Source organism: Castor canadensis, chromosome 5, assembly GCF_047511655.1.
Source record: "Castor canadensis chromosome 5, mCasCan1.hap1v2, whole genome shotgun sequence".
Classification (NCBI taxonomy): Eukaryota; Metazoa; Chordata; class Mammalia; order Rodentia; family Castoridae; genus Castor; species Castor canadensis.
The window spans coordinates 158,451,487-158,478,277 of record NC_133390.1 but is presented as its reverse complement, the minus strand read 5'-3'; the positions used below and the strand labels follow the sequence as shown (position 1 = coordinate 158,478,277).

At 35.7% G+C, this 26,791-nt stretch overlaps 1 protein-coding gene, 1 non-coding gene and 1 pseudogene across 5 annotated transcripts in view; 2 read left to right on the top strand and 1 right to left on the bottom strand.

The window, feature by feature from the left end:
• Positions 1–26,791, bottom strand: part of Itch (itchy E3 ubiquitin protein ligase) — a 130,888-nt gene that overhangs the window by 38,939 nt on the left and 65,158 nt on the right. For all 4 annotated transcript variants that reach the window (XM_074074585.1, XM_074074586.1, XM_074074584.1 and 1 more), the window contains 6 exons: positions 22,105–22,150; positions 11,806–11,963; positions 10,304–10,493; positions 8,421–8,516; positions 6,821–6,995; positions 428–497 (listed from right to left, as the gene is read on the bottom strand). In XM_074074585.1, the coding sequence (XP_073930686.1) occupies positions 428–497; positions 6,821–6,995; positions 8,421–8,516; positions 10,304–10,493; positions 11,806–11,963; positions 22,105–22,150 (735 nt within the window). The remainder of the gene's footprint in view (positions 1–427; positions 498–6,820; positions 6,996–8,420; positions 8,517–10,303; positions 10,494–11,805; positions 11,964–22,104; positions 22,151–26,791) is intronic.
• On the top strand, positions 7,851–7,957 carry LOC141423571 (U6 spliceosomal RNA). The gene has a single exon (XR_012448416.1). It is a non-coding gene; the product is annotated as a U6 spliceosomal RNA (small nuclear RNA).
• LOC141423632 (U6 spliceosomal RNA) lies at positions 16,135–16,250 on the top strand (annotated as a pseudogene).

Here is a 26,791-nt window from a genome sequence, read left to right as displayed (position 1 = left end):
ATCTTGTGAAATCGTGACTTTCTTTGCTAAGCGCAATGTCCTTAGGGTCCATCCAGATTGCTATATCAATAATCCATTCCCTTTTTCATTGCTGAGTAATCAGTATTTTAAACTTTATAAGAGGAAAATACTAAATTCCAATAAAACTTAATTTAATGCCTCAGCTTAGAATTTTAATACCTACCTCATATTCTGATTTAACTGATATACCTAAAAAGAATTCCCAGTTATCTACTTAAACAAGAGTAAAGTATCATCCATAAATCACTCTCATTCTCTCATTCACTCTCTCTACCATTCCTTCCCTCCATTTATTTATTGGCAGTGCTGGGGATTGAACCCAGGGCCTTGTGCATGCTAGACAGGCACTTTATACCACTAAGCTACATCACCTTACAGAATTTAATGAAAATCTCATGTGACTTACCCCATCCAGGTGGCAGAGGACCAAGGGGATCAAATTCTTTACTTTGTGATGTAGCAAACAAATCTTGATTCTAAAATGAAACAAACAAAAAAAGGTGAAACTAACACAAACAGATTTTCAGAACAAGCTCATGATTTCTAACATGCCTTCACTAATCATATACAACACATATTAAAAGCTGGGCCACGCCTGTAATCCTAGCTACTCATGAGCAGAGATCAGAAGGATAGTGGTTCGAAGCCAGCCCAGGCAAATAGTTCATGAGACCCCATCTCGAAAAACCCCTTCACAAGAAAAGGGGCTGATGAATATGATACAAGGTATAAGCCCTGAGTTCAAGCCCCAGTACCACAAAAAAAAAAAAAAAAAAAAAAAAAGGACTGGAGATGTAGCTTAAGCAGAAGAGTACATGCTTTGCAAGCATGAAGCCCTGAGTTCACCCCCCACCCCAAGAAGTGCTGTTGTAAAGAACTCACATTTTAGAGCAATATACATTATTCTGGTTTAAAAATGCCTTTTAAAAACCCTTGTAGGGAGGGGGGGGATAAAGGAAAAAGAGGGGTTGAATCTACCTAAGAAATACTATAAGCACTTTTGTAAATGTACCTACAGTCCAACTACAATATGCTAATAAAAAAAAAAAACTTGCAAACATTATCTAACATTCAAAATTATTTGAAATTAAAATAGTACATAAATACATAATTCTTACCTCCAAAATGACCAATTTTTTGTTTTGCTACAAATTTTACAATACTTGTAATAAAAGAATTAGAAAAGCATATAAAACCCTCTCAAAAGTCACTGATGATACCAGTACCCTGAGTCATCAGATGGTTGAAAAACATCTTACATGTGTACTGGAAAACAGAAGATGAAATACACAAGAACATGGGACATATATAACATTTTGAGAAAAGAACTGGAGTAGAAAAAGCAGGCTGTCAAATAAGTAAAAGGAAAGAATTATAACTGCAAAGTTTTCATGAGCCTAGAACCATGTAGAAGACTTTCTGAAGTTCCATGTGCCATTATCACATTGGCGCAGAGAGGGGTTTGACTAGGTAAACACAAAAGGAAAGCAAGAATCAACTTTTGGAAGAAGAAAATCAAAATTCATACTGACTCTTTGTAGATTTAATGATTATAGTGTTTTTTTGGGGGTTTAAATGTATAATATTTTCAAAATAATTTTATTATGGAAAAAAGTAAAACAGAACCAAGAAGTCTATATAATCCACACCAAAATTTAACAGTTAAGACCTCATTTTTTAAATCTTTTTTCCCTATTCTTTTCCAAAGCGACAATCAAACATCATTTCAACTTACATATTTCAAGCACACCTCTCTAAAATTTGTAGACATTTTCTTTTTTTTTTGGCGTCACCAGGGTTTGGAACTCGGGACCTCTCGCTTGCTAGGCAGGAACTCTTACCACCCGAGCCACTCTGCCAGACCTAGACATTTTCTTCCCTCCCTCCCTCTCTCCCTACCTGTGGTGGTGGTTTGAACTTAGGGCTGTATACTAGCTGGCTATATGCCACCATGCCCAGTTCCTTTTTTCTTTTCTTTTTGATTGAGGAGGAGTCTTGTGAACTTTCTGCCCAGGCTGGCCTTGAAATACTCTTCACCTCCAGAGTAACTAGGATTACAGGCTTGAGTTACTGTGACCTGCTGACATTTTCTTACCCAGAAAAGTATCATTATCCCATCTAGAAAAAAATGTTAATTTTTGCTATCTTACATCTAGTCCATAATTAAATGTCTGATTGGTTATTTGTTAAAATCAGGATCCAAATAAAGTTCTAACATATTTGGTTGGATCTCTTAAATTTCAATCTACAGCAGTGCCCCTATTGCCTTACTTTTTTTTTTGGCCCATGTCACCTGTTACAGAAACTAGTATTAAGTTTTAAAGAATATGAGAGATTTTCCATTTCTGATTTAACAGTTCTTCAAACATAGAGCTGTCAAGAACTAGCCTTGGTCTACCTTACAGATGCAATGATAAAAAGCAGAGTAGGGAGGTCATGTTATAAATTAGGTCTCTAAAAAAGTTTGGCACATGATGAGTTATATGAGTAATTCCTGGGGTTTCTCTCTCTCTCTCTTTTTATTTTAAGATAGGGTCTTGCTATGTTGTACAGGTTAGCCTGGAACTCTTAATACTCCTGCTTCAGACTCCTGGGTACTGGGGTTATAACATATGACGCTATGCCCAACCTGTTTTGATAATTACTTTTTTTTTTTTCTGGTACTGGGGTTTGAACTCAGGACCTCACACTTGCTAGGCAAGAAATGTATCACTTGAGCCATTCCCCCAGCCCTTTTTGCTTCAGTTATAGGATCTCATGTTTTTGCCCAGGCAGGCCTGGACTATGATCCCTCTATTTGGGCCTCCTGTATAGCTGGGATAGCAGAGGCATGCCACTACACCCAGCTTTTTATTGGTTAAGATGGGGGTCTCCTCTAACTTTTTGGCCATGCTGGCTTGGAATCGTGATCCTTCCTATTTCTGCCCCCCAAATGACTGGGATTATAGACATGGGCCACTATGCCTGGCCTTTGTTTTGATAATTCTTTAAGATCCAACCCTACTCCACAGCCTCCTCTTGGATAAACTGAGGTTGGACACAGGAAAGCGAGAATCATTACACACTAAAACACTGGGTGTATGAGTCTACTGAATTGCAGCCAGTGTTGTAGCAATGGGGTACAAAGATCACTTCATATACCTAATAAACAGAATCATTCTCAGCAACACCCAGCACCTCACCACTTTTTTAAATAGATGGTATTAGAAATGTTAAATTCATTCACTTTAGTTCACACCTTTGGCTATGTAAGGACAAAAAAGGCTATTTAAAGTTTATGCCATGTAGAACCACTCTATATCAAAACCAAAGAGTAGAATTTCAGAAAACTGCTCAGATTCTTTTGGATAGAAAAGGGAGGGGGTACGAGGGGAAAAAAGAAGCTGAGTGATGAGGTAAGCATTCTAATTCAAAGAAAGCTTCCACAGACTCTCAATACCAAGCTGGTCAAGTCTATAATAAATCCATACACATAGTAAGTGCTATAGAAAGTCATTAAATCTTTACTTTAAACAGATGACTTGCCAGGTGCCATTGGCTCAAACCTGTAATCCTGGGGCTACTCAGGAGGTGGAGATCAGGAGGATTGAGGGTTCAAAGTGAGCAAATAGTTGAAAGAACCTATGTTGAAAAAACTTGTCACAAGAAAGGGCTGGTGGAGTACCTAGCTAGCATGAGGCCCTGAGTTCAAACCTTAGTACCACCAAAAAAAAAAAAAAAAAAAATTAGAAGGAAAAAAAGGGCTGGTGGCGTGGCTCAAGTGGAAGAGCGCCTGCCTAGCTAGTGTGAGGCTGAGTTCAACCCCTAGTAACCACCAAAAAAAACAGGAAAAAAAAATCTTTCTTTAAAAAGAATATTTGGGGCTGGAGGCATGTTTTAAAAGGTGAAGCATCTGCCTAACAAGTCCTGAGTTTATGTATGAATAAGTGAGTGAATACATATATACACACACATATATATACAAGTTAATGAGATAAAAAGCACATTTACACTTGTGGAGCTGAGGGAAGACAACTACTAACATTTTTCTTTTTCTTTTTGAGTAAAGTGGGAGAGTTTATTGGGACAGAAAAGTAGAAAAGAGTAGAGCTTCTAGAGCTGGGAAGGGTCCCAAGAGAGGATGCTAGAGAAGTGCCATGGTCTGTGATTTTACCCATTTTCTCCAGGATGTTGCTCAATTTCTATGCTAATTAAGTGTGCACATTTCTAAGCATCTAGTAAGTGTTGAATATATTAGGAACTTTATTTTATGAAATCCTCAAAAAAAATCTGAGGCAATTAAATATGTTATCTGTTTTATACATAAAGTAAATGAGTCTTGATGGGATTTGGTAACTTACTCAAAGTCATATAGAAAAAGTAACTGGAACTAAGATTCTAACCCAGATGTGTATGACTCCATGTCCATGCTCTTTCCACTGGACATGTGGAAAACAGTTTTAAAGGTTTTAAAGAAGGCAGGCAAGCTAGACAATTCAAAAAATTGTCAGGCATACACCAAAGGTGATCATAATTTACAAAGACAGGTGTAAAATAGCATAGAAAAAGTGAAGAGTAAGACAGGTAAGAGATAAACATTAATTTCACCTCGGAAAACCACTAAGAAGGGGAATATAGTGACATTTGCTTAGAGAAAGTGGCAAGAAAAATTGTTAAACAAATGAAAGGTATCTTAGTCATACCTAAGGAGTAAAAGAAAGTCTGCTGATAAAGGTGAACTTGTCTACATCAGTAAGTGGTAACTGCTGTGATCATGAGTTTCAGGAAATCAGCAAAAATATGGAGCAAAATTATAGAGAAAAGGAAAAAAAAAGTAATGCCTAAGGAGAAATATGAAAGTTGTTTTACTCTGATAGATTCTAACAGGGATGATACTGGCGGTGGTGAAGGCAGTGGTAATGGAGAGGGTTGGCTTCGCTTAATCTCTAGCAGAGTTGGTTTTCATCAGTTTAAGTTCTGTTATATTAAAACAAATCCATCTTGTTTGGCACAGAAATCAAATTTCTCAGAAAAACTCTTCCTTTCCACAGAGAAAAGATCTGTGATATTTTATGGCATGAGAGATTATAAAATTCCCAATGGCAAAGACTGCATAGCAAAAAAAAAAAAAAAAAAAAAAAAGCACTAACATTTTTGTAATCTTATCATGACTATTACAATGCTACACTAAAGTGAAATATGTAAAATTTTTACCATTTCTTCCCACAAAGGAAATACTTTGGGGTTTTTACTTCATTTTATTTGTATGACACGATGTCTTACTATATTGTACAAGTTGACCTTAAACTCCTAAGTTCAATAGATGCTACCACCTCAGCATTCTGAGTACTCAGATTACAGGTATACACAACCTAGCTCCATAAAGGATTGGTTTTTTTTGTTTTTTGTTTTCGGCAGTACTAGGGCTTGAACTCAGGGCCTACACTTTGAGACACCCCACCAGCTCTTTTCTGTGAAGGGGTTTTTTAAGATAGGGTCTCTCGAACTATTTGCCCAGGCTTTGAGCCTTGATCCTCCTGATCTCTGCCTCCTAAGTAGCTAGGATTACAGGCGTGAGCCACTGGCACCCGACTAAAGGATATGTTTTTATTCCAAAGATAATATAGTTCCAAAGCCAGAAAAATGCTTAGCGTAATCCTATAATGAATAAAATTTCTTCAGTTTCCCACAGCACCAAATAATTTATTAGGTAAATTTTAAATCTTAAGATCTATTTCAACTCCATTGCCAATTCTACATAATCAGTAACAGTCAAGTTCTCATACCAAAGGCTGTGGGTTCAATTTCCAAAACAAAAATAAAGTCAGGTTCACTGAAACTCAAGTCATCAGGTAAGGTAAAGGCAGCACTACATTTAGAAATGTTTTAATTGTTTTCAAACTACATGTGTTTATTTTTTTTCTATTCTTTTAGTTATAATTTTAAGTTGTCCTAACTTTTTACCTTTAGTTTTTTTGTTTTGTTTTTGACATTAACAAGGAAAAGGGAACTGGATTTCAGGAAATTACAGAAAAAAGAAGATCACATTTACAGAAAGTCTAAAAATACCATTTGTACCTTCTTTTTGTGCTTTACATGACATATGCAGGAAAGATTTAAAAATAATACATTTTGGGTGGTGGGTTTTCTTGAGATAGAGTCTCTTGAACTATTTTCCAGGGTTGGTTTCAAACCTCAATCATCCTAATCTCTACTTCCTGAGTAGCTAGGATTACAGGCATGAGCCAGTGGCACCCAGGTTACACATTTCTTATGTAAATAGTATTTAAATGCTAGAAACAGAAACCACTGGCATAATAAGAAAAGAAGGTGAGCATGGTGGTACATGCCTGTAATTCCACTACTCAGGAAGCTGATGCAGGAGGACTGCAAGTTCAAAAACAGCCTGAGATATATAGTGAGACCCTATCTCGAAAAATCAGCAGGGCACTGGTGGCTCCAGTCTGTAATCCTACCTACTAGTAGAATGAGAGAGGGAGGACTGTGGGTCAAAGCCAGCTCAGATGAAGAGTTCACAAGTACCCATCTCCAAAATAACCAGAGCATGGGGCTGGCGGAGTGGTTCAAGTGGTAGGGTGTCTGCCTAGCAAGCATGAGGCCCTGAGTTCAAACCCCAGTACTGCTAAAAAAAAAAAAAAAAGATGATGATAATATGTACACATACACGACTCCAAAATAACCAGAGCAAAATGGAAATGCAGCTACAGTGGTAAAGTGCCAGCTTTGAAAACTCAAGACCCAACCCCACAAAACAAACAACAACAACAACAAAAAACCAACAAATCAATAGGCTGCTCACCCCATAAATGAATCTCTGGTTAAACTGCTGCATTGCTCCTTGAAGTTGACTACGTTGTAGCTGCCACTGTTCATAGTTTCGGACGGATTCCAATGTTGGCCTCTGCCATGTTGTTGTTCTTGTGAAATGGTCAACATAATAAATACGTCCCATATTGTCAACCCGCCGTTCCCAGCTAAATCAGAACAAAAACAAACTAACTCAACAAACTATGAAACAGACTACTTCGTTTCCCTTGAGAGACTACTTCAAATTTACCTCAAGTCTTTTGTAATTTTCAAAATGATCTGTAAGTGAACTTGAAAGAGATGTTTCTAAAAAATTTCATCTCTAAAAAATTCTAAAGATGCATTAATTAGGTCTTTAAAATATGTATACTTAGTAAGTTTAAATGTCATTAAGAAAAACATTCCTGTTTCTTCCCAATAATCTTTTTACTGTTGCAATCACAATATGGACACAAATTGTACATATAGATTTTCACAGTTATCAAAAAGCATTTCTGCACAAGAATAGAATCATCTTTTAACTTACTTATATTTAATCATTTAAACATTGATATAGTAACTTGATTTCTACCTAGTTGATTGTTTAAGATTGCTTCCAATAATCTGATATTATAAATAATAAAATAATAAATGCCTTTAATAAAGTAACCTTTTTTCTTCCTTTGAATTATTTCTTCAGGATAAATTTCCTAGGGAGAATTACTGAGGATATATATATACACATATATGTATATATACATATTTATATTTACTGAGAGCTTTCTATAAGAGTTGAAACTAATTTATACTATTACCAGCAATGTTATGGGGTAAAATTCCTCACCAATGCATGATATTATCTGCTAATTCAATAAGCAAACAGTGTCTTTTAGACATGTATTTCTTTAAGATTACTAGCAAGACAAAATATTTTTCCATGGTTGCTACAGATTGCCCCGAAATAAAAAATAATCTTTTTCTTTCAATTATTTTACATAACATAAATGTTAAATGCTTAATATTATGCATCAATATATTCTTAGGTGCTCACTTCGGCAACACATATACTAAAATTGTAATGATACAGAGAAGATTAGCATGGTCCCTGCGCAAGGATGACATGCAAATTCGTGAAGTGTTCCAAAAAAACAAAAAAAGTTCCACATTAAAAAAAAAAAAAAAAATATATATATATATATATATATTCATTCTTAGTTTTTGCAACTATTTTGCAATGACTTTATTTTTTTACATAATAGGGGCTTTATCATAATATATGATAAGTGCTATAATATTCAGCTAAATAATTACACTTAAAGTAACTAATCTCAAAACTTTGTGGCTCTGAGCAAGTAAATGGTTCCGAAAGGAAAATGTGAAGAACAAGAACTATGGAATCTTTAGATTAGCTATGAGTGAAATAGAAATCATTCATCATGCCAGGTGTGGTGGCACACGCTGGTAATCCCAGCATTCTTCTTTCTAGTTTGCATCTACCATAAAACAAAATACAGAGACAGGGAAGGGGAAGTCAGAATATAAGCAAGATTTTGTACAGATACAACATGTACTTTTGAATAAACACATTTTTCTATTTTTGTTCAGATACTTACCCAGGAGGCAGAGGTTCAGGTCTGTCCCATGTTGTTCTTTTTTCAACATGATCTACATAATAAACTCGTCCATGCTGGTCCACTCTCTGCTCCCAACTTCAACACAAAATTAATTTAAAAAGACTAGTAAAGTCATTTGTGCTGGTTTGGCTTTTTAATCTTATCTTTGCTTTTTCACTTTAAATGACCATACTACAGAACTGAGAAACAGGAGCATGGCAGTGATAACGAACACCAAATAGAACTAAAATAAGGTCAAGAAATGTCCTCCTCTGAAGGTTACATGCAGAGAATGAGATTTCTTCTGCACAAGTATCTGCACTAGGAGACAACATGTATATTCAAAGAGGCTGGAGGAAACTGTTAGTGCAGCTGAATGGTAGAGTGAGTGCCTAAGATGCACAAGGCCCTGGGTTTGATCCTTAGCACTGACACAGAAATAAATAAAATTTTAGAAATCAAATAAAGTTTGTATGCTTTAAAAAAGGGGGATGGGGGTGCTTGAAGTCAGCCCACCAATCAGAACAGGTTATACTCAGGACTTAAGTGGAAAAGAATGCTACCATTAATATTATTAAACCTGAACAAAGACTCAACTGACTGAAAGGCAACAGTCTGATTGGATTCTAGAAAAATTAAAATCAAGGAACAAACCTTTAGCAGACATGCCCTTTGCACAATACAGGATGGAAATTGGCAGACTGGCCAACTGGAGTACTTTTAATATTCTTGGAAGGTTTATCTATCCCCAAGGAGAAGACAGAAGTAAACCATCGAAACTTGGAAGTACCACCAGACACTGGTGGTTCATACCTTGTAATCCTAGCTACTTGGGAGGATGAGATCGAGAGGATCATGTTTTGCAGCCAATCTGAGCAAAGAGTTCAAGAGACCCCCATCTCCAAAACAAACAGCAGGTGTGGCTCAAGTGGTAGAGTACCTGCTTTATAAATGCGAAGCCCTGAGTTCAAATCCCAGTCTCACCAAAAAAACCCCAAAAAACTTGGAAGTACCAATGATACTTCCAAGGATACTCAGTTTGTTTTTAAGCATTAACAGCCTTTGAATTTAGCTTTTTACAGCCATTTAAAAAAATTAAAAATTAAAAATAAAACAAAAAAATCATTTCAAATGAAAAACTTAACTTTCCATAAGGAAAATAGCCTAGCAATCAAAGTATTGTCTGTGTAGCAATTAAAATTCTCATTATGAGTTTAGTAATTTATCAGGCAAGCAAATTATTTATTTATTAGCATTCTGAGATGTGGATTAATTCGAATGTTATACTATAAATACATAAAAATTATAATTAAGACTAATTTTTAAAATAAGTAGAAAACAAAATTATCTGTTAGTTTATATAATGACTGTGATGAAACAATTTTGATTTTAAAAGGTTTTACTTTACTCCCTAAAAGAAAAAGTGATCTCAATTAGTGACTATTACCTGACATTGGTCAATGATCTATGGGTCAGGGTTCTTCAAATAAAAAAAAAATTCTTAAGCTGAGTGTGATGAACATTCCTGTAATCCCAGAAGTCAGAAGCTGAGGCAGGAGGTTTCTGAGTTTGAGGTCACCCTAGGCTGTCTCAAAAAATAGAAAAAGTAGGGAGTATGGCTCAAGTGGTAGAGTGCCTGTCTAGCAAGCCTAAGGCCCTGGGTATATACCCCAGCACCACAAAAATAAAAAGAAAAAACAAAATTCTTCTATTTTGCATTGGAAATATTTCAAATGTGGTGAAATTTTCTTTTAACTCCAGATTTCCAAAAGTCCAATTACAACTGCTTCAAGACAGTTAATGAAAGAATGCAGTATTGTTTTATTAATGAGGACATGCAGAAACCTAAAGAAAACAAATGTTAGCCAAAAAAGAGTACTTACCCAGGTGGTAGGGGAGCTTGAGTTACAGGATTTAATGGCCTAGGCCCTGAGCCTCCAGATATAGTAAGAGGAATTATTAATCCAGATGTTGCTCCTTCAGATATATTTGTAGTTGTACTTGTTGGTGGTAGAGAGCCTGTACTAGATCCATCACTTTCGGAAGTGGCAGATGGTGAACCATTGACCGATGCTATAAAAGATGTGCAGAGCATAAAAAAAAGAATCTTTTACTTTCTGAAATCTAAAATCAGGATAGAATTTTATTGAAAAAATAAAAAGGTAATAAAAAAACTTAAAATGCAGGTAAAAATTAAAGCGAGGTAGTCAATGTTCCCACTTAATAGGCTTGTTCACAACTTTTTAGTTTCTGTCTACCCTATGTCTCATTATTGATTACAGATTCTAATTTTATGATGCCACAGGAAATAAAAATGATTTTACAGATACACTGACTTCTGCAGTGCTGGTGATCACTGGGGCATGACTGGGTAAGCACTCTTCATGGAGCTACACTCTTAAACCAATAAAAAACATTTTGAATAGGACACCATTAGTATTCCTGGTTATTTTTTAAGTGCATTTAGTAATTTTCCACATCCTTTAACCAGTCTTCTCTGTGAAATCCTGAAGATTAAAGACCAATTTTTGATGTTTATAGTATGGAGGAACTGGCTAAAAAGCAGTAATATTCTTACAGTCACTGAGCACTTATTACATCTAAGAAATACTTGTTGACAAAACAAATCTGCAGGAAGTCTTAATAGTATACAAAGAGGTATACAGTCTAGAAGACTTTGACTATATCATTAACAATTACCTACAGAGAAGGGAAAAGTGTACTATTAAAAAGTGTACTATTAAACACAAACCCATTTAATAAAATGATTTGTGGACAACCAATTTACCTTTCTAATATCAGATGATTTAATTACTTTGCAGTCCCTACCTACATACTAGCAGAATAAAAAAACAACATTAAAGATTTGTTCTGGCTAATCAGAAAAATGGATATTTATACATCTCATAAACATAGGATATTCTACCTATGTTTACATTTTTACTACATGAAATATGTTTATTTGAGGTATAATTTCTGCTTTAAAATCTAGTTCTCATGCACCACTGTCAGCTTTTAGAAGGATATAATGGGAATAAGCAACCAAATTCTTGATTGTAAGAAATGCTTTTATGTCACAATTACAAACCATGCAAAAAAAACCCCAAAAAACTGCACTCTTATCTGTACTGTCTATACTTTATACAATACACATGTGCTTTTCATTCTTAATAGAGCACTGCTTTAGTAATTCTACCCCTGGAAGAAAACTTTGAGAAAAGGCACTTCTTGTTTAACTACAGAATGGAATATTCTTGGCAAAAATCTTGAATGTGAAAATGAGGCCACAAAAGTGACCTTAAAAGGTCTCCTAAAACCTACATGAGGATAGATTCCCAACATAGAACATTATTTACAAAACAATACTGAAGGCTGGGATACATACCTGGTCTACGTGGGGTGGGTGGAGGTGGCCGTGAAGGTCTTGGAGGTCTAGAGGGCTTAAAACCACCATTTGAGAGCGATGGAGAATTGTTCCCATTGACCTTCCTATTTTCACCAGATCCTGTATCCTCAGGATCATCTGATCCATTTGTGCTCACTCTGGGTAAGAAGGAGGTTGGAAAGGGAAGGAAGAGGAAAGAGAACAAACTGTACTTTTAGTTGAAGGAAAATAAAATCACAATAGCAGGGAGGCCAAAATTAATGTTTTAGGAGATGAAAAAATTTTCTTGGGTAGAGGTATGGCTCAACTGGTAGAGTTTCTGCCTAGCAAGTATGAAGCCCTTAGTTCAAACCAGTACTGCAAAACAAAACAAGAAAACCAGAGAGAGAAAAGCTTCCTAATTTCAGGCCAGTCTTATCAAATACATACAGTTCTTGGGTAAAGACTTACATAACCTCCCACAGCTCATCTAGACATAGAGTGAGGGGTTACCCAAGGGTACAGAAACACTTGAAATCAATTAAAAAAAAAAAAAAAAGAATTCAAATCTTCAGAAGTCCTATTTAAGCAAAATCAAGTTCTCAAAATGTCTTATCACAAAAACATAGGTAAGTTTATCAACGTTATTTTTTTGTTTCTATTGGCTATTAATATTAATTCAAGTTTGAGGCTGGCTGTCTTACACCAGGAGAAAGAGGGTACCCACAGATCTTTTCAAAAAGGAGCTGCCATTCCTTCAAAGTAAGATCAACAAAATGGAAGCAGGAAGGACACTAAAAGGAAAAAATGTCAGGTTGAAAGCTGTTATTACTGTCATGGTTAGAAATCAGACACGAATAGCCAGTTTCTAGATTATATTTTCCTGCAATTTCTGTATTACAATGTTTTTGTTTATTTTTAATAAAAAGTATGTGTAACCTTTTTTTTGGGAGACAGTTTTGCTATGTAGCCCAGACTGGCCTCAAACGTGCAATTTTCCTGCCTGAGCCTCCGGAGTGCTGAGATTATAGGTGTGCCTAACTAATTTGATATTTTTATATTTACACTAAGGGATAAAATTATGTTCCCTAAAAGTCCGTTAAGGCCTATAAACTCAAAGTGTGGTCTTTCAACTAAAAGTACAGGTGCTACATAGAGCTTGTGAAAAACATACAATCTTGGGCTGGTGAAGTGGCTCAAGTAGCAGAGTATCTGCCTAGCAAGTGTGAGGCCCTGTACTGCAAAAAAAAAAAAAAAAGTAAAATCTGGGAACCCATTCCAGACCTACTATATCAGAACTAGCGTTCTAATAAAATCCCCAGATGATATATATGGAAAGCACTGCTTTGGAGTTTCTTAAAATTCTTATTTTGATTAAAGGAAATAGATCAGTAAACTGGTGGTCAACACCTGAAGGCCAAGCTACCCAGAAAATGTACACAATAATGTAGGGAGAATCAGCTTTGACACTACTTCCCTTTCCTTAAGTGAGGTCCCAAACCCATTTTGAGTCACACACCCCTCTGAGTCTCACGATATTGCCTTTCCACATTATTTAAGAGATTACTAATTAGTCTGAAAGCAGGGTTCTTTTTTTTTTTTTAACAGACATCAGGTAAAATGGACCAAAAGTGGAAAACTGAGGTATCTAACTCTGACTCTACTACTAACAAGTTATGTGACGAAAGAAAAGTTACTTAACCTCTCTGTATCTATCTCAAAATTATCTTTACTATGTGACTCCTAAAAAAAAAAAAATGTAAGCCACAAAATTCAGACTAAAATTGCACACCCAGCGCTACAGAAGTTGTCAGGATATATGAAGAAGAAATGTTCATGGCATGAGGCAAATCTGTTATGATAAGGGTAAAACAGAAAATGTATTTTAAAAATGCTATGTTTTGCTGTTGGAGATAAAAATTAGGAGATTTTTGGGGCTGGGTGCATGGCCCAACTGGTGGGACGCTGGCCTAGCAATCCTGAGGCCCTGAATGCAAGCCAGGGAACCACAAAAAAAAAAAAAAAAAAAAAAAAGGGGTATGGGGCCCACAACATTTTAATATCCATCCATCCTGTCATGCTTGTAACAACATCTCAGTCTCTGTTTCTCAATGTACTTATTTATCTGACAACCTAGGAACAGGAAGTTATAGTTAGAGGGATTTTAGTATTCAACATCTAGGAAAAAGAGCAATTTCCTTGCCACTTAGAATTTTTCCTCTTCCTAGATCTTGAGTAACTAAAATCCCTCTAACTCCCTATTTCCCCTATGTGCCTCCCATTGGTATTTTTATTCATCTCATGACCTTCAATCTTCCCCTGCCTTTACAGTCCCTCAGTTCCCTTCATTAAACTTCATCATAGAACTTATCAACTTTAATTCCTTCAACCCTGCCTAGCTATCTCCCCTCCCCTCCCAATCCTTTCACTACAACTACTTCTTCATCTACATTTTCCACTACTGTTCTGTACAATCAACAAGTAATGCTGAAGAATGTTCCAATTGAGAAGTCTAGTGTATTTTAGTGGCTAAAGTGAATAGTATATCGAAGAGGGAAGACTGTTCTACAAAAGGTTCTGATAGATTCTCCACTGTATCCAGTAAGAAACAGTTTTAAGATTTTCACTTTCAATGACTCGCAAGGTAAGTCTTTCTCTCTAATCCTTGTTGAAAAGAACAAATCATAGCTCAAGTCTCCTGGGAAAACTAGGGAATTCGAATAGATTATACAAACCTAGTAGTAACACCACAGGCTCAATGGGATCCATCTACTGATTCGCTAGGAAAAAGGCGCTCTTGGGCTACAGGAGTGGCAGCGTGCCTGTCTAGCAAGTGTGAGGTCCTGAGTTCAAACCCCAGTACCACCCCCAAAGAAAAAAAATTATTAAGCCAGGCACTGGTAGCTCACATCTGCAATCCTAACTACTTAAAATGAAGAGACAAGGAGGAATGAGGTTCAAACCCAGACCCAGGTGAATAGTTTGAGAGACCCTATCTTGAAAATCCCAACACAAGACAGAGCTGGTGGAGTGGCTCAAGTGGTAAAGCACCTGCTTAGCAAGAGTGAGGCCCAGAGCTCAAACAAACCCAGCACCACAAAAAAAACAACAGAAAAAAAACAAAACAAAGTTCTTACTATATAATTATACAGAACCAGCAAAAAAGGGAAAAAATTAAAATTGTGCTTCTTCAGATTTATCTTTCGGTAAGGAATTACTTAACTTCCTAAGGCCTGATTATATCAAAGACATTAAGGCAACATGGGATACATCTGACATTATTCAACACCTTCACTTGGATTATAACAATGCTTGGAAACCAATCCCTTCACATCTTTAATTCACTCCTGACCACATCCCAATGCCCACTGAAAACCTTTTCTATCTCCTCAAATACCTAATCCCCATCTATAGATGGTCCTGATTCATTCTTTCAAAAAATGATGATCTACTATCCCTCAACTTCCTTAGCATTTTTCTGTGCTACTATTTCCATCTGTTTCTCAGGTGGAGGAGGGGGGAGGACAAAACTCATCATTTCTTCCATGCTGATTTTCTATCTGTGCCCTTGATCAAAGCCTTTTTGCTCTTAGAATTTCTATCATTGCATATTCTTCTTATATTTTCATTATATCCTTCTAGAGCCTTCCTTTTGGTTCATAAATAAAATCAAATTCTCAACCTAAAATGCCTTCTCAGTCTTAAGTGCTCCTCAAGCTCTTTTCTGATGTTCCTTTTCTTCTTTATACTTTGTGCATTTGTGAAATCCATACAATTACTGAATTTCAGTTTTTATTTCCCCACTGTTAAGAGATTAAACTGAGGACAAGTATTCTATCACTGAGTTACACCCCCCTGCCCTGTATTTACATCTTTAAAAAGATTTTCAAAGAGAAAATACAACTTGTAAAATAAAAATTAACTGTAATCCCACATTGCAGATAAAGTTAAAATTAAGAAAAGGGTATATCTCTTGCCAGCCTTTTATACTGGAAATGACTATGATCAAAGAATGAATAATGGTTTCATACCTTGGGTGGGTTTCTGTTTAATTCTGTTATACATACTGGGCATTTCTCTCAAATTTCGAAAACACTGTGAATGACGCTGACTATCCTAACATTTTCTTTTCATTGGGCTTTTTCTGTATATTTTAAAGGTTAAAATGCTGACTGCTAAATTATATAAAAAATATTTTTAAAGATCATAATTGACCTATTCTTCCATTTCATCATAACATGTTAAAACCTTTGCAAATTTGGTAAATAAAAATGCTAAGCCATTTGAGTTCCTTCTTCCATAAATTGTATGTATGTCTTTATACATTTTTCTATTTTAAGAGAACAATTTTTGCTCACTTCAGCAGCACATACAATAAAATTTGAATACAGAGAAGATTAGCATGGCCCCTGTGCAAGGATGGCATGCAAATTGTGAAATAAAGAGGGCGAGAGAGAGACTTGTTTTCCTTATTCATAATAGCTCTTAACAATCTGAGGATACTCACCTATCATATTGGTTTAAATAGTTCCTTTGCGTTCCCCCACAAACACACACACATATACCCCGCCCGTAGTATAGGTGACAGGTGCTTGAACTCTCTTTTATGTTGTTTTTGGCCATACTGAAGTTTAAACTTTTGATTTTTATTTTGTCTTTGAGACAGGGCCTTCCTACCTTAGCCCAGGCTGGCTTTAAACTCAAGCTGGATCCTCCTGCCCCTGACTAAATAGCTGGGATTACATGCATGCATCACCATGTCTGCCTAGTTCCTTTCCTTTTAGTTATATTTTTAAATACATAAGAGTTTTATATTTTCATATAATTAAATTTATTCAGCAATGAATTAACTGTATTTTCTTCTAAGACCTTATAGATTCATTTTTTAAAACATCAATTTAAAAGCCAACTTGGAATCTACTCTGGTCTTGGGATAAACTAGCCTGACTTTTTTTTTTTCCAAATTGCCAGTTTTCACAAGCTTATTAATCTAAGACCACAATATCTTCTGTAGCATTTGACAATATTAAATGTTCAATCTTTTCTTCTTTTTTAAAGACAGGGCCCTGCTACTACGTAACCAAAGCTGGCCTTGAAATGGAGATCTCCCTGCCTCCACCCGAATGTGCTAGGATTACAGATGTGTGCCGTCACACCTGGTATTACCTCATCTTTTAAAAACATTTTGCACTCCCAACTTCTACTTCTATCTAGCCCTTCTTCAATTTGTTCTCTTTCTACAAGCCACGAAATATAAGTCCCTAGGGTTTGGTTCTTGTTCTCACTTTGCTTTTCCTTAAGATCTCAAATTCCATGATTTTTGAAGACTACCTCTGAGGACAATTCCCAAATAATAATCTCTACACTGACTCCCTGCAATCCTGGTATTAAATTATATATTAAAAAAAAATGCTGCAGGATATCTAGAATAATGCTCTAATCCTAAAGCCACTCTCCCTTCTATGGTTTGCTTCTATCACTAACAATGCTATTCTCCCAGGAAATTTTACTTTTCTTCCCCCTGTGCCTCCAGATATTCAATGTATCTAAGTTCCAATCAGGAGGCTGAGTGGATTAACATGAGGATCACAACTTCAAGGCCAACCCAGGACTACATAGTAAGACCCTGTCTCAAAAAAAAAAAAAACACTCTTGATCCAACTTTGACAGGTCTCCCTTTACTCCTCCACCATCACTGTCCCAGTTCTAGCCTTCATTACCACTTGTTACAATGCTATAGTAGCTTTTCACATCTTTACTCATACCACATAACCCAAACTACAATATGTACTATTTCCAAATAAAATAATTTTTCCTATAGAGTTCTGATCATACCAATCCCATCCAAGTATTTTTTAAAATATTCCTCTCGGTGGGGGGACTCCATCTCAGTCTTTACTTGCAAACCAACTCCATTTGGCCATAACTTCTCTCATATTAAAGATAGCTAACATTTATCAAAGGCTAAGCATTTACTTATATATCATTCCAACTTCAGATGGCAGTAAAGCATGATGGTTATGATCTCAAGCTTTGAAGGTAAGGGAATCCCCAGGTTCAACTGTGCCATATACACTATTAACTCAGACAAGTTTCCTTCCCTTTCTGAGCTCAGTTTTCTCATCATCTATAAAAATGAAACAATAGTACCTACTTCACAGAAATGTTTAAGGATTAACTAAAAAAAAAACTAAGAAATATATTCTGTATAGTACCTACCACATGAGAGGCAGTAAGTATAAAGTGACTGATTCCCTTCTGAAATTGACCAGTTGCCATTTCTCTTTTAATTGCCCTATCATCAATAAAAGGCTGTGACCGAAGATTCCCCATAAAACAACCCTGGCTGTTCTCATTTCCATGATTTTATTTTTCTTCCTTCTACCTAAAATTCCTTTCCCTTCCTCTAAGACATGCATATCTAAATTATAATGTACTTTTAAGGTCTTAGGTCAACTGTTATGTAATCCATGAGTCATTCACACATTGTATTCTTAACATTGCTTTATTTACATTTTTAAAAGAATCCTATATTATTTTCTTAAACATAAAAGCAAAAACAATTTAAAAGACTCAACAGGTTCTGAAGCAAAAGAATACAAAATTAAGATGGAGTGACATTTCCAGCAAATTCTGTAAGCTTTGGCTTCCAAGAAACTGATCTTGTTATATAACTACAAAGACATCCCCAAATAGTTTGATGTAATCTCAAAAAACCCATGTGTCTAACCACACTGCTTCTCAAGATGTAGGCTCTGGTCTAGCAGCATCCTTAAAATTTTTTAGAAAGGCAAACCTTGTCCCACCCAGAGCTAATGAATCAGGAACTTATGGATGAGACCTAGGAATACGTATTTTAACAGATTTTAACACAAGTCCTCTAGGTGATTCTTATGTATTCTAAAGCTTCAGAAGCACAGTCATACTAAAATAGCATTGATGATTTAATACAGTTCTCTTTATAACTTCAAGCTCTTTTAATAAAATACAGAACTGAACTGGAAATTAAGATTTTAAGAGCCAACATGAAACCTACACACTATATACAATTTTCAGTGAAATCAACACCACCACTTTTGGAAAGCAATTAGTTACTAACTATGTACTATTATAGCTATGTTCCTTTCCTTCACACTTTCACAAATCTCAGCTTATTTTACTGTGTGTGAGTGTGAATGTGTGTGTGTACACATCAAACCTATATATAAGCACAAATGTCTATGCATAGGATAGAGACCCATGGAGAATCAACATGTTAGTATAAGGTTGTAATAAATATTCAAATCAAAGGATAACAATCGATAAGGCTCATCTAACACAAAAATCTTGAACATGAGGCACCAATCATCTTGGTACTTCATACAAATGATAGAATACTGAGAAATATAAAACATCCAGATATATTATGGAGAAAGCAGATTGACAAGACTATATTCATGACACTAATTGACAGTTTTTAAATTAGGACAAAAGGTAAAATAACCTAAGGTTGTTTAAATTTCCTAAACAATAACTATGGGGGATGAAGCCATTCTTTATGTTGCTCTGCCTTTTAGTCTGACAGTTATAAAATCTGCCAACAAATGTGAAGGAGGAAAGGCAGCCATGGCCATGAATACTACACAGTGTGTGTAGCATTAAATCACATTTAGGCCATGTATTTGGACCAGGTGCTCGCACTGGACGCAACAGCCAAACCAATAGTGTTTGATCACAATAACTGAGCAGGAGGCCCTGTAGCTGGTTAACTGATTAGACTATAAATAAGTAACTAAGCTGTTATCAACTGACTGGTTGATTACATTTTCGATGTCTTGCTTTTCTTTTCTCATAAATGTTGTGTCACACATGGTTGTAGTTTTCAGAACCTACTCTGGCTCTGTAAGCAGATTCACAAATCATTTTTGTTTTAGTATACTTAAACTCTATTAAATTTAATTGGTCTAAGGAGTTTTTAATAGAAGTAACATTTAAACCACATTTGACAGTTTACAAAATGCTTTTCAAACACATCATATCAGAGGTAAGTCCTCTGTAATAAAAATCAATGAACAGGAATTATGCTCAACACAAAAGACACATTGAAAGATTTGTCAGGCAAGCATAGAAACCCCAGAAGACACTATTTCCTGAAAATATTTACAATAATCATTCATTTGGGCATTTGGGAAGATATAAAGCACTGATTAAATAAATGGCATAAAGCTGGGACTCTAGGAGGGCTTCTGCAAAAAATGTCAAGAGAACAAATGGTTTCATAAATATTGTAAGAAAAAGATCTAAAAAAAAGAAACACAAGCAACACAGTATAGTAATGGAACCTCTTAAAGAGCATTATCACATTCTCACTTTGAATGCAAAGATACGGTTAATTTATGTGAAAAAGGAGTTAAATGACTGAAGCAAACTGAAATAATCAAATATTTTATGACTGAGCAATGGAGGTACATACAGGTAATCCTAATACTCTCCCAAGTAAAGCAAGAGAATCAAAGGTTCGAGTGCAGTCTGGGATATAGTGAAACCTTGTCTCAAGAAAACAACAAAATAGAACGGCAATTGCAGAAACTTAAAAAATTGAATACTAAATTTAATACTAAAAAGTGACAAAAGAAGCATATGAAGTTGTCTTCCAATCTATAGATATATTTATTTTATTTTAAAAATCTTTTCCATTACTTTTCACTTACAGTGAAAAGTGAAAAAAGTAATTACTCAAGCAAGAAGTTACAACACCTTATTTCCTACCACTTGCAAGATTGGTATAGAACATGAGTCTTTGTCACAGGAGTGACTCTATGAAAGTAGATTTCTATTTAATAAGACACAACCACTTTATAAACTGATTTTTCTAAAGATTGTTTTCTTTTTTTAACAGAAGGTCTGGCTACATAGCTCAAAATGGTCTCAAAACTCACTATATGGCTCAAGTTGGCCTCCACCTTTTTTTTTTTTTTTTTTTTGTGGTACTGGGGTTTGAACTCAGGGCCTCATGCTTGCTAGGCAGGCACTCTACCATTTGAGCTACTCCACCAGTCCGTTTTTGGTTGGGTATTTTTGAGATAGGGTTTCCCGACTATTTGCCCAGGCTGACTTCAAACTGTGATCCTCCTGATCTCTGCCTCTTGAGTAGATAGGTTTACTAGGTGTGAGTTACCAGTGCCCAGCAGCCTCTAACTCATGATCTACCAGGCTCAACCTACTGAGTGCTAGAATTAGGTATATGCAACTACACCCACTTCCAAAAGATTTTGATAAGTTGTCTTTGTAAATGTTTTATTATGAAAATTTTTATATATTATTAAAGTAGCTAAGACAACAAATCCCATGTATCTGTCAATCCCGTTTCAACAATCATCAACATTTTGCTCTACGTGCTTTACCTATCTTCCCCTGCAGCACCTGACACTACAAAACTGTCTTTCTAGATAATTTCCCATTCTATTCTATTCTATTCATTTATTTATTTAGGCAGCACTAGGGTTTGAACTCTGGAGCTCATGCTTGCTAGGCAGGTGCTCTTACCTCTTGAGGCACTCTGCCAGCTTCCTTTCTGTTCTGTGACACTGATTTTCAGGTTCTTCCCTAACTATTCCTTCTGTTTGTTTGTTCAGAGACAGTCTTACTATGTAGCCCAGGCTGACCTTAAACTTTTGATCCTCCAAAATACTGATATTACATGCCTATACCACCATGCCTGGCTACTCCTTCAATGCTCCTTCTTCCTACCCACTTCTTAAACAATTTGTGAAAAACAGATTCCAATGTGACTTTATAACATGTCACTTATAGCTTTAAGAGTAGGAAAATTTCCCAATTTTTATCCCCATTACCAGTATGCAGGATAACCAATATACAAAAGTTTAAGTAAATTAACATAAGTCAAAGCTTTCAACATATTTTAGGACCACATCTGTAAGCAGATAAGCACAAAACAGTGCTTATTTGTTTGCCCTAACTTAATAGCAAGCAGTTGGAACAAATCTATGAAGACCCAGATGATAGCACATCTAGTAGTGACCTTTGCACATATGCAAAGCTATCACTGATTCAGAACTGGTTCCCTTTTAAAAGTGCCAATATATTCACATTCTTCAAGCTTAAGGAAGTGTCAGCAATTTCATCATTTTTGGCCTACACAGGACAGCTGCAATCAGATAGTCTTATATCTTTCTCAGGTATTTCTCTTCTTACCTTGAATCTTGAATTCTTTTTGATATTTACTCTTGTATCAATGTGAACCTGAAATTTTAATTAATCTACATTAATTCTCCCTTGTATGTCTTTGCATTCTGTGGTATGCAATCAGTGAGCTCTTACCTTGCTTCATCCTTGGGTCTAGAGCCATCATCATTCTGTGAAGTACCTTTAACATCAATAAAATTTAAACAGATGATAAGTTTCAAGAGAATAGTTTTCAACTTTTTTTTCTAAATATGCCACGAAAGTAAAGCTATTTATTTATTTATTGTACTGAGGTCTGAACTGAGGGCCTCATGCTTGCTAGTCAGGCGCACTGCCACTTGAGCCACTCTGCCAGTCCTTTCTTGTGTTGAGTATTTTCAAGATAGGGTCTCACAAACTATCTGCCTGGGCTGGTTTCAAACCACAATCCTATTTACCTCTTCCTCCTAAACAGCCAGGATTACAGGCAAGAGCAACCAGTGCCCAGCTATAAAGCCTTTTATTAAACCTTTCTAATAAAGAACATAGCTTCAGGCTGGAGGAGTGGCTCAAGTGGAAGAATGCCTGCTTAATAAGCATAAGGCCCTGAGTTCAAAACCCATGCACTGCAAAAGAAAAAACTTAAATTCCAACATAAGATTTATTTATTTACTTATTTATTTTGGAAGTAGTGGACTTTGAACTCAGGCCTCATGTTTGCTAGGCAGGCACTCTACCTCTTGAGCCATTCCAGAAGTCCAACGTGAGTTTTAAAAAGGGAAAATACGATAAATATATGATTGAAATAAGTTTTATCAAAATGATACAAATGCTTATTATTATGTGTAAGACAGGTTAAATAGTTAAGATATAATATCCATGTACTACTTCTGCCTTTTTTGAAATGTTTGTCTCTAAATCGAACCTAGTATTTAACCATCTTTTGTACCCTAAATACCTCAAGAAAAGTACTGATGCACAGCAGCATGGTCAGTAAAACAACAGGAAAGCAGTAACAACTCTCTTACACAGGAGCTGGGAAAACAGATTAAAGTATAGAAAAGCACAAGTAACTCTCAAAGTGGCCAAGCGAATGGCACAATGTTTATTTTTTCCTCATGATTCTCAGGCCCTTGCACTGTCAGGGCCTGTGAACTGTGTTAGAGGCACACTGATAGCAGCAAAAACACATTACATACACAAAGGAAAAAAAAAAAAACTCTGAAATACAGAAATAATAACTAAGCTTAATTATTTACGTACATTTGGTAAAAAGAACAATACTCCCTGGATACAATCATGACAATATTACACAAGAGCATTCTATAATGGATCAATTCATTAAAAAGATGCCGAGTCACAAACATACTATAATATACTTAGTAAGGCTGACAAATGTCAGTCTAGAAATGTATTTTTGGTTTTTTTTTTTTATACTGCTAGAGATCATAGTAATACACATTTCTATATTGATACAAGTGAATGGATACATTAAATGTGGTATTATCTAGGCAATGAAAAATCATCCTTTTTAGTTATTTAAATTATTTTATAATTTTTTTAAAATTATTGAAGTGTTATCTCATAGATGTACCTCAAAAATATGCTAAGTGAAGCCAGGCACAAAAGACCACATATTGTATGAATCCATTTACATAAAAATCCAAAAAAGACAGAGTAGTGGTTTCCCTGGGGCTAAATAAGAAACAGGATTTCCTATAAATAGAAAGGAAGGATTTTAATGGAGGAATAAAAAGAATTCTAAACCTGACATAATGAGAGTTGGATCTCTAAGTTATGAAAAATCATTAACTGTACACTTGAAACAAATGCATTTTAGGATATATGAGATACGACCTGCTGGGCATAGTGGCATTTGTCTATAATCCCAGTTTACCAGGGAGGCTGAAATCAGGAGGATCATAGCTCGAGGCCAGTCCAAGAAAAAAAAATGTCAGCAAGACCCAATCTCAACAAACAAGACAAATGTGGTTGTATACAACTGCAATCCCACAAAAAAGGTGGTAACACATAGAGAAAGATCGAGGTCTGAGGCTGTCTGGGCAGAAATGAGAGCCCCTATTCCAAAAATCACTAAAGCAAACTGGGTGCTGGTGACTCACACCTGTAATCCTAGTTAACTGGGAGTCTGAGATTGGGAAGATCGAGGTTCAAGGCCAGCCCAGGCAAATAGTTTGGCAAGACCTGCCGCCCCACTCATCGCCCCAGAGCAAAATGGGAAAATGAACCGGAGGTGTGATTCAAGTGGTAGAATGCCTGCTGAAAGCACGAAACCCTTAGATGAAACCCCACTCCCACTTTAAAAAAAAAAAAAATCACTTAAGTCAAAAAGGACTGGGGGGGGGGGCGGTGCTGGGGGGTAATGACTCACACAAGTACCAAAAAAGAAAGAAAGAAAGAAAAGAAAATCTGACACTCATGTAATAATGTTTATGAAGAGAACAGTAACTATATTTCATGTTACATTTTAAAAATGTTCTTTAAAACACTCCCAACCCAAATTTTATCAAGAAAAACTGATTAGACTCCAATATACACATGCTAACCCACTTTAAACTCTGGAAGATTTACAAAAATCTCTTCTACTCAGTGAACTAATTCAAGGGGCTCTCCCACCACAAAATACTAGCTCCTACATAAAGCAATTTAACCTACTGTTCCTATTTCAGAGGTGCCTAGCAATCTCAAAACCAAACAAAACAGTGAATATGGAGCAGCAGGAACAAGACAGTGTTATATATGAAAACTGGGGATACCTGTGGCAATTATCAGCTCTGAGAAGGATCAAAAAAACTTTGGGCTTGCATCAAGGTGGGAATGCTGAGCCAGAGACTCCCATTAGGCTGGGAACCTGGAAAGGAGCTAACATGTTTCTTAGTCTGTGGTACACCCTGGCATCCAGCAAAATCAAGAGAAATTTTCTAAGCCAGTTGCCAATGACTCATACCTGTAATTCACTACTTGGGAGGCTGAGATCAGAAGGATCACAGTTTGAGGCCATGAGCATGATGGCATTATATATGAAAAATTATTCAGGAATAAAAGGGAAGTATTGATCGATGCTACAACTTAAACAGACCTCAAAAACATTATGCTAATGATTCAGACACAAAAGTTAATTATGCCTCCTTTAATATAATATATACAGAACAGAGATATCCAGAGACAGAGAGCAGATTAGGAATTACCAGGGGCTGGGAAGGAGAAAATGGGGTATTTTCCTATGGGTCTTGTACTGAAACGAGAAAGATAATGGATGGATGTGCATCAATCATTAGGAAAACTGCCACTGAATTACAACTGATTACAGTTAATTATGATATGTAAATTTCACCAAAAATTTGAAAACTGTAAAAGAGGGGCATATTCAAAGAAGAAGAAATGGTGCAATGCAGATGATGCAAATATCATTACTTACAAAACTATTCCCGAGGATATATGCTACACAGACCCTTGAACCTGTGTACCAACAGACATACACAAAAATGTTCACTGTATCACTGTCTATATTAGCAAAAAAATTAGAAAACAATCCAAATGTCTTTTGACATAAAAATGGATAAACTTGGCATATTCACTTAACACACTGTTACACAGCAGCTTATAAACAATAATATAGGTAAATTTTAAAGGTAATGTTGATATTTTTATGTAGCTCAAGAAAAAGCACAAGTAACATACTATTTATATATCACACATGATAAAAAGTTATGAAGACCAAGGAAATGATAAATTCAAAATTCAGAATACTATCGGGGGGATGCAGCTCATTTGTACACTGCTTGCCTGGCATGCACCCTGGGTTCAATCCCCAGCACTCAAAAGTGAATGAATGAATGAATAAAAAACCACCATTCAGAATAGTGATTATCACCACAAGAAAGATAAAGAATGATACAGGAAATATGCAGGTGAATGCAATGATAAAGTTGTAATTTTTAAGCTGTATGGTAGTTTTTATGAGTGCTCATTTAATTATGCTGGATTATATTTTAAACATATGCAAAATATGAGAATATGAATTAAAGTGCTTTGGATACTGAAAAAAATTAGTGAAGAATACAGTGAAGTCTTAGCTGAAGGCAATAATGGCCATATATGCCAATAGTCTTAATACTTAAAATTTTTAAGTAGCACTCAAAGTAAAACAAAAATATTAAAATGTAGCAAAGGAATTTTAATGACATTTTTGTAGTGATAAGTTATCTAATAGTCTGAGCATACGTAGAAAAATGTTCAAATATAATTCAAAAACATTATAGCAAATTTTCTCTTTATAAAATTAGTTTATACAGACTCAGTTGAGATCTAGTAACTTCAAATAAAAGCAAAAACTTTAGGCTAATTTCTTAGAATTTATTGCACTAGTAAGAAATATCAAGGTATTCAGCCAAGGTGCCAGTAGCACAAGCCTATAGGCCTAGCTACTTGGGAGGATCATGGTTAGAGACTAGCCTAGACAAATAGTTCAAGAGACTCCCATCTCCAAAATAACCAGAGCAAAATGGACTGCTGGCATGGCTCAAATGGTAGTGCTCCAGCTTTGCAAGCATTAATCCCTGAGTTCAAACCCCAGTATCACTTAAAAGAAAAAAAAAAAATTCAACCTGAAAATAGCTATTTACCAAAAAGTCAATTATACCACAAAACTAGAGTCTAATGCAAGAAATAATCAAAATTAAAAAGAAATGGATCACCACAGGTCACATATTCCAAAACCTATCCCTAAATTAATTTTAAATACAATCAGTGTATAAATGGTAAAGAAGAGGACTAAGGTAGAAAGGAGAAAAATAGAGGGGATGAACAAATTTGGGATATA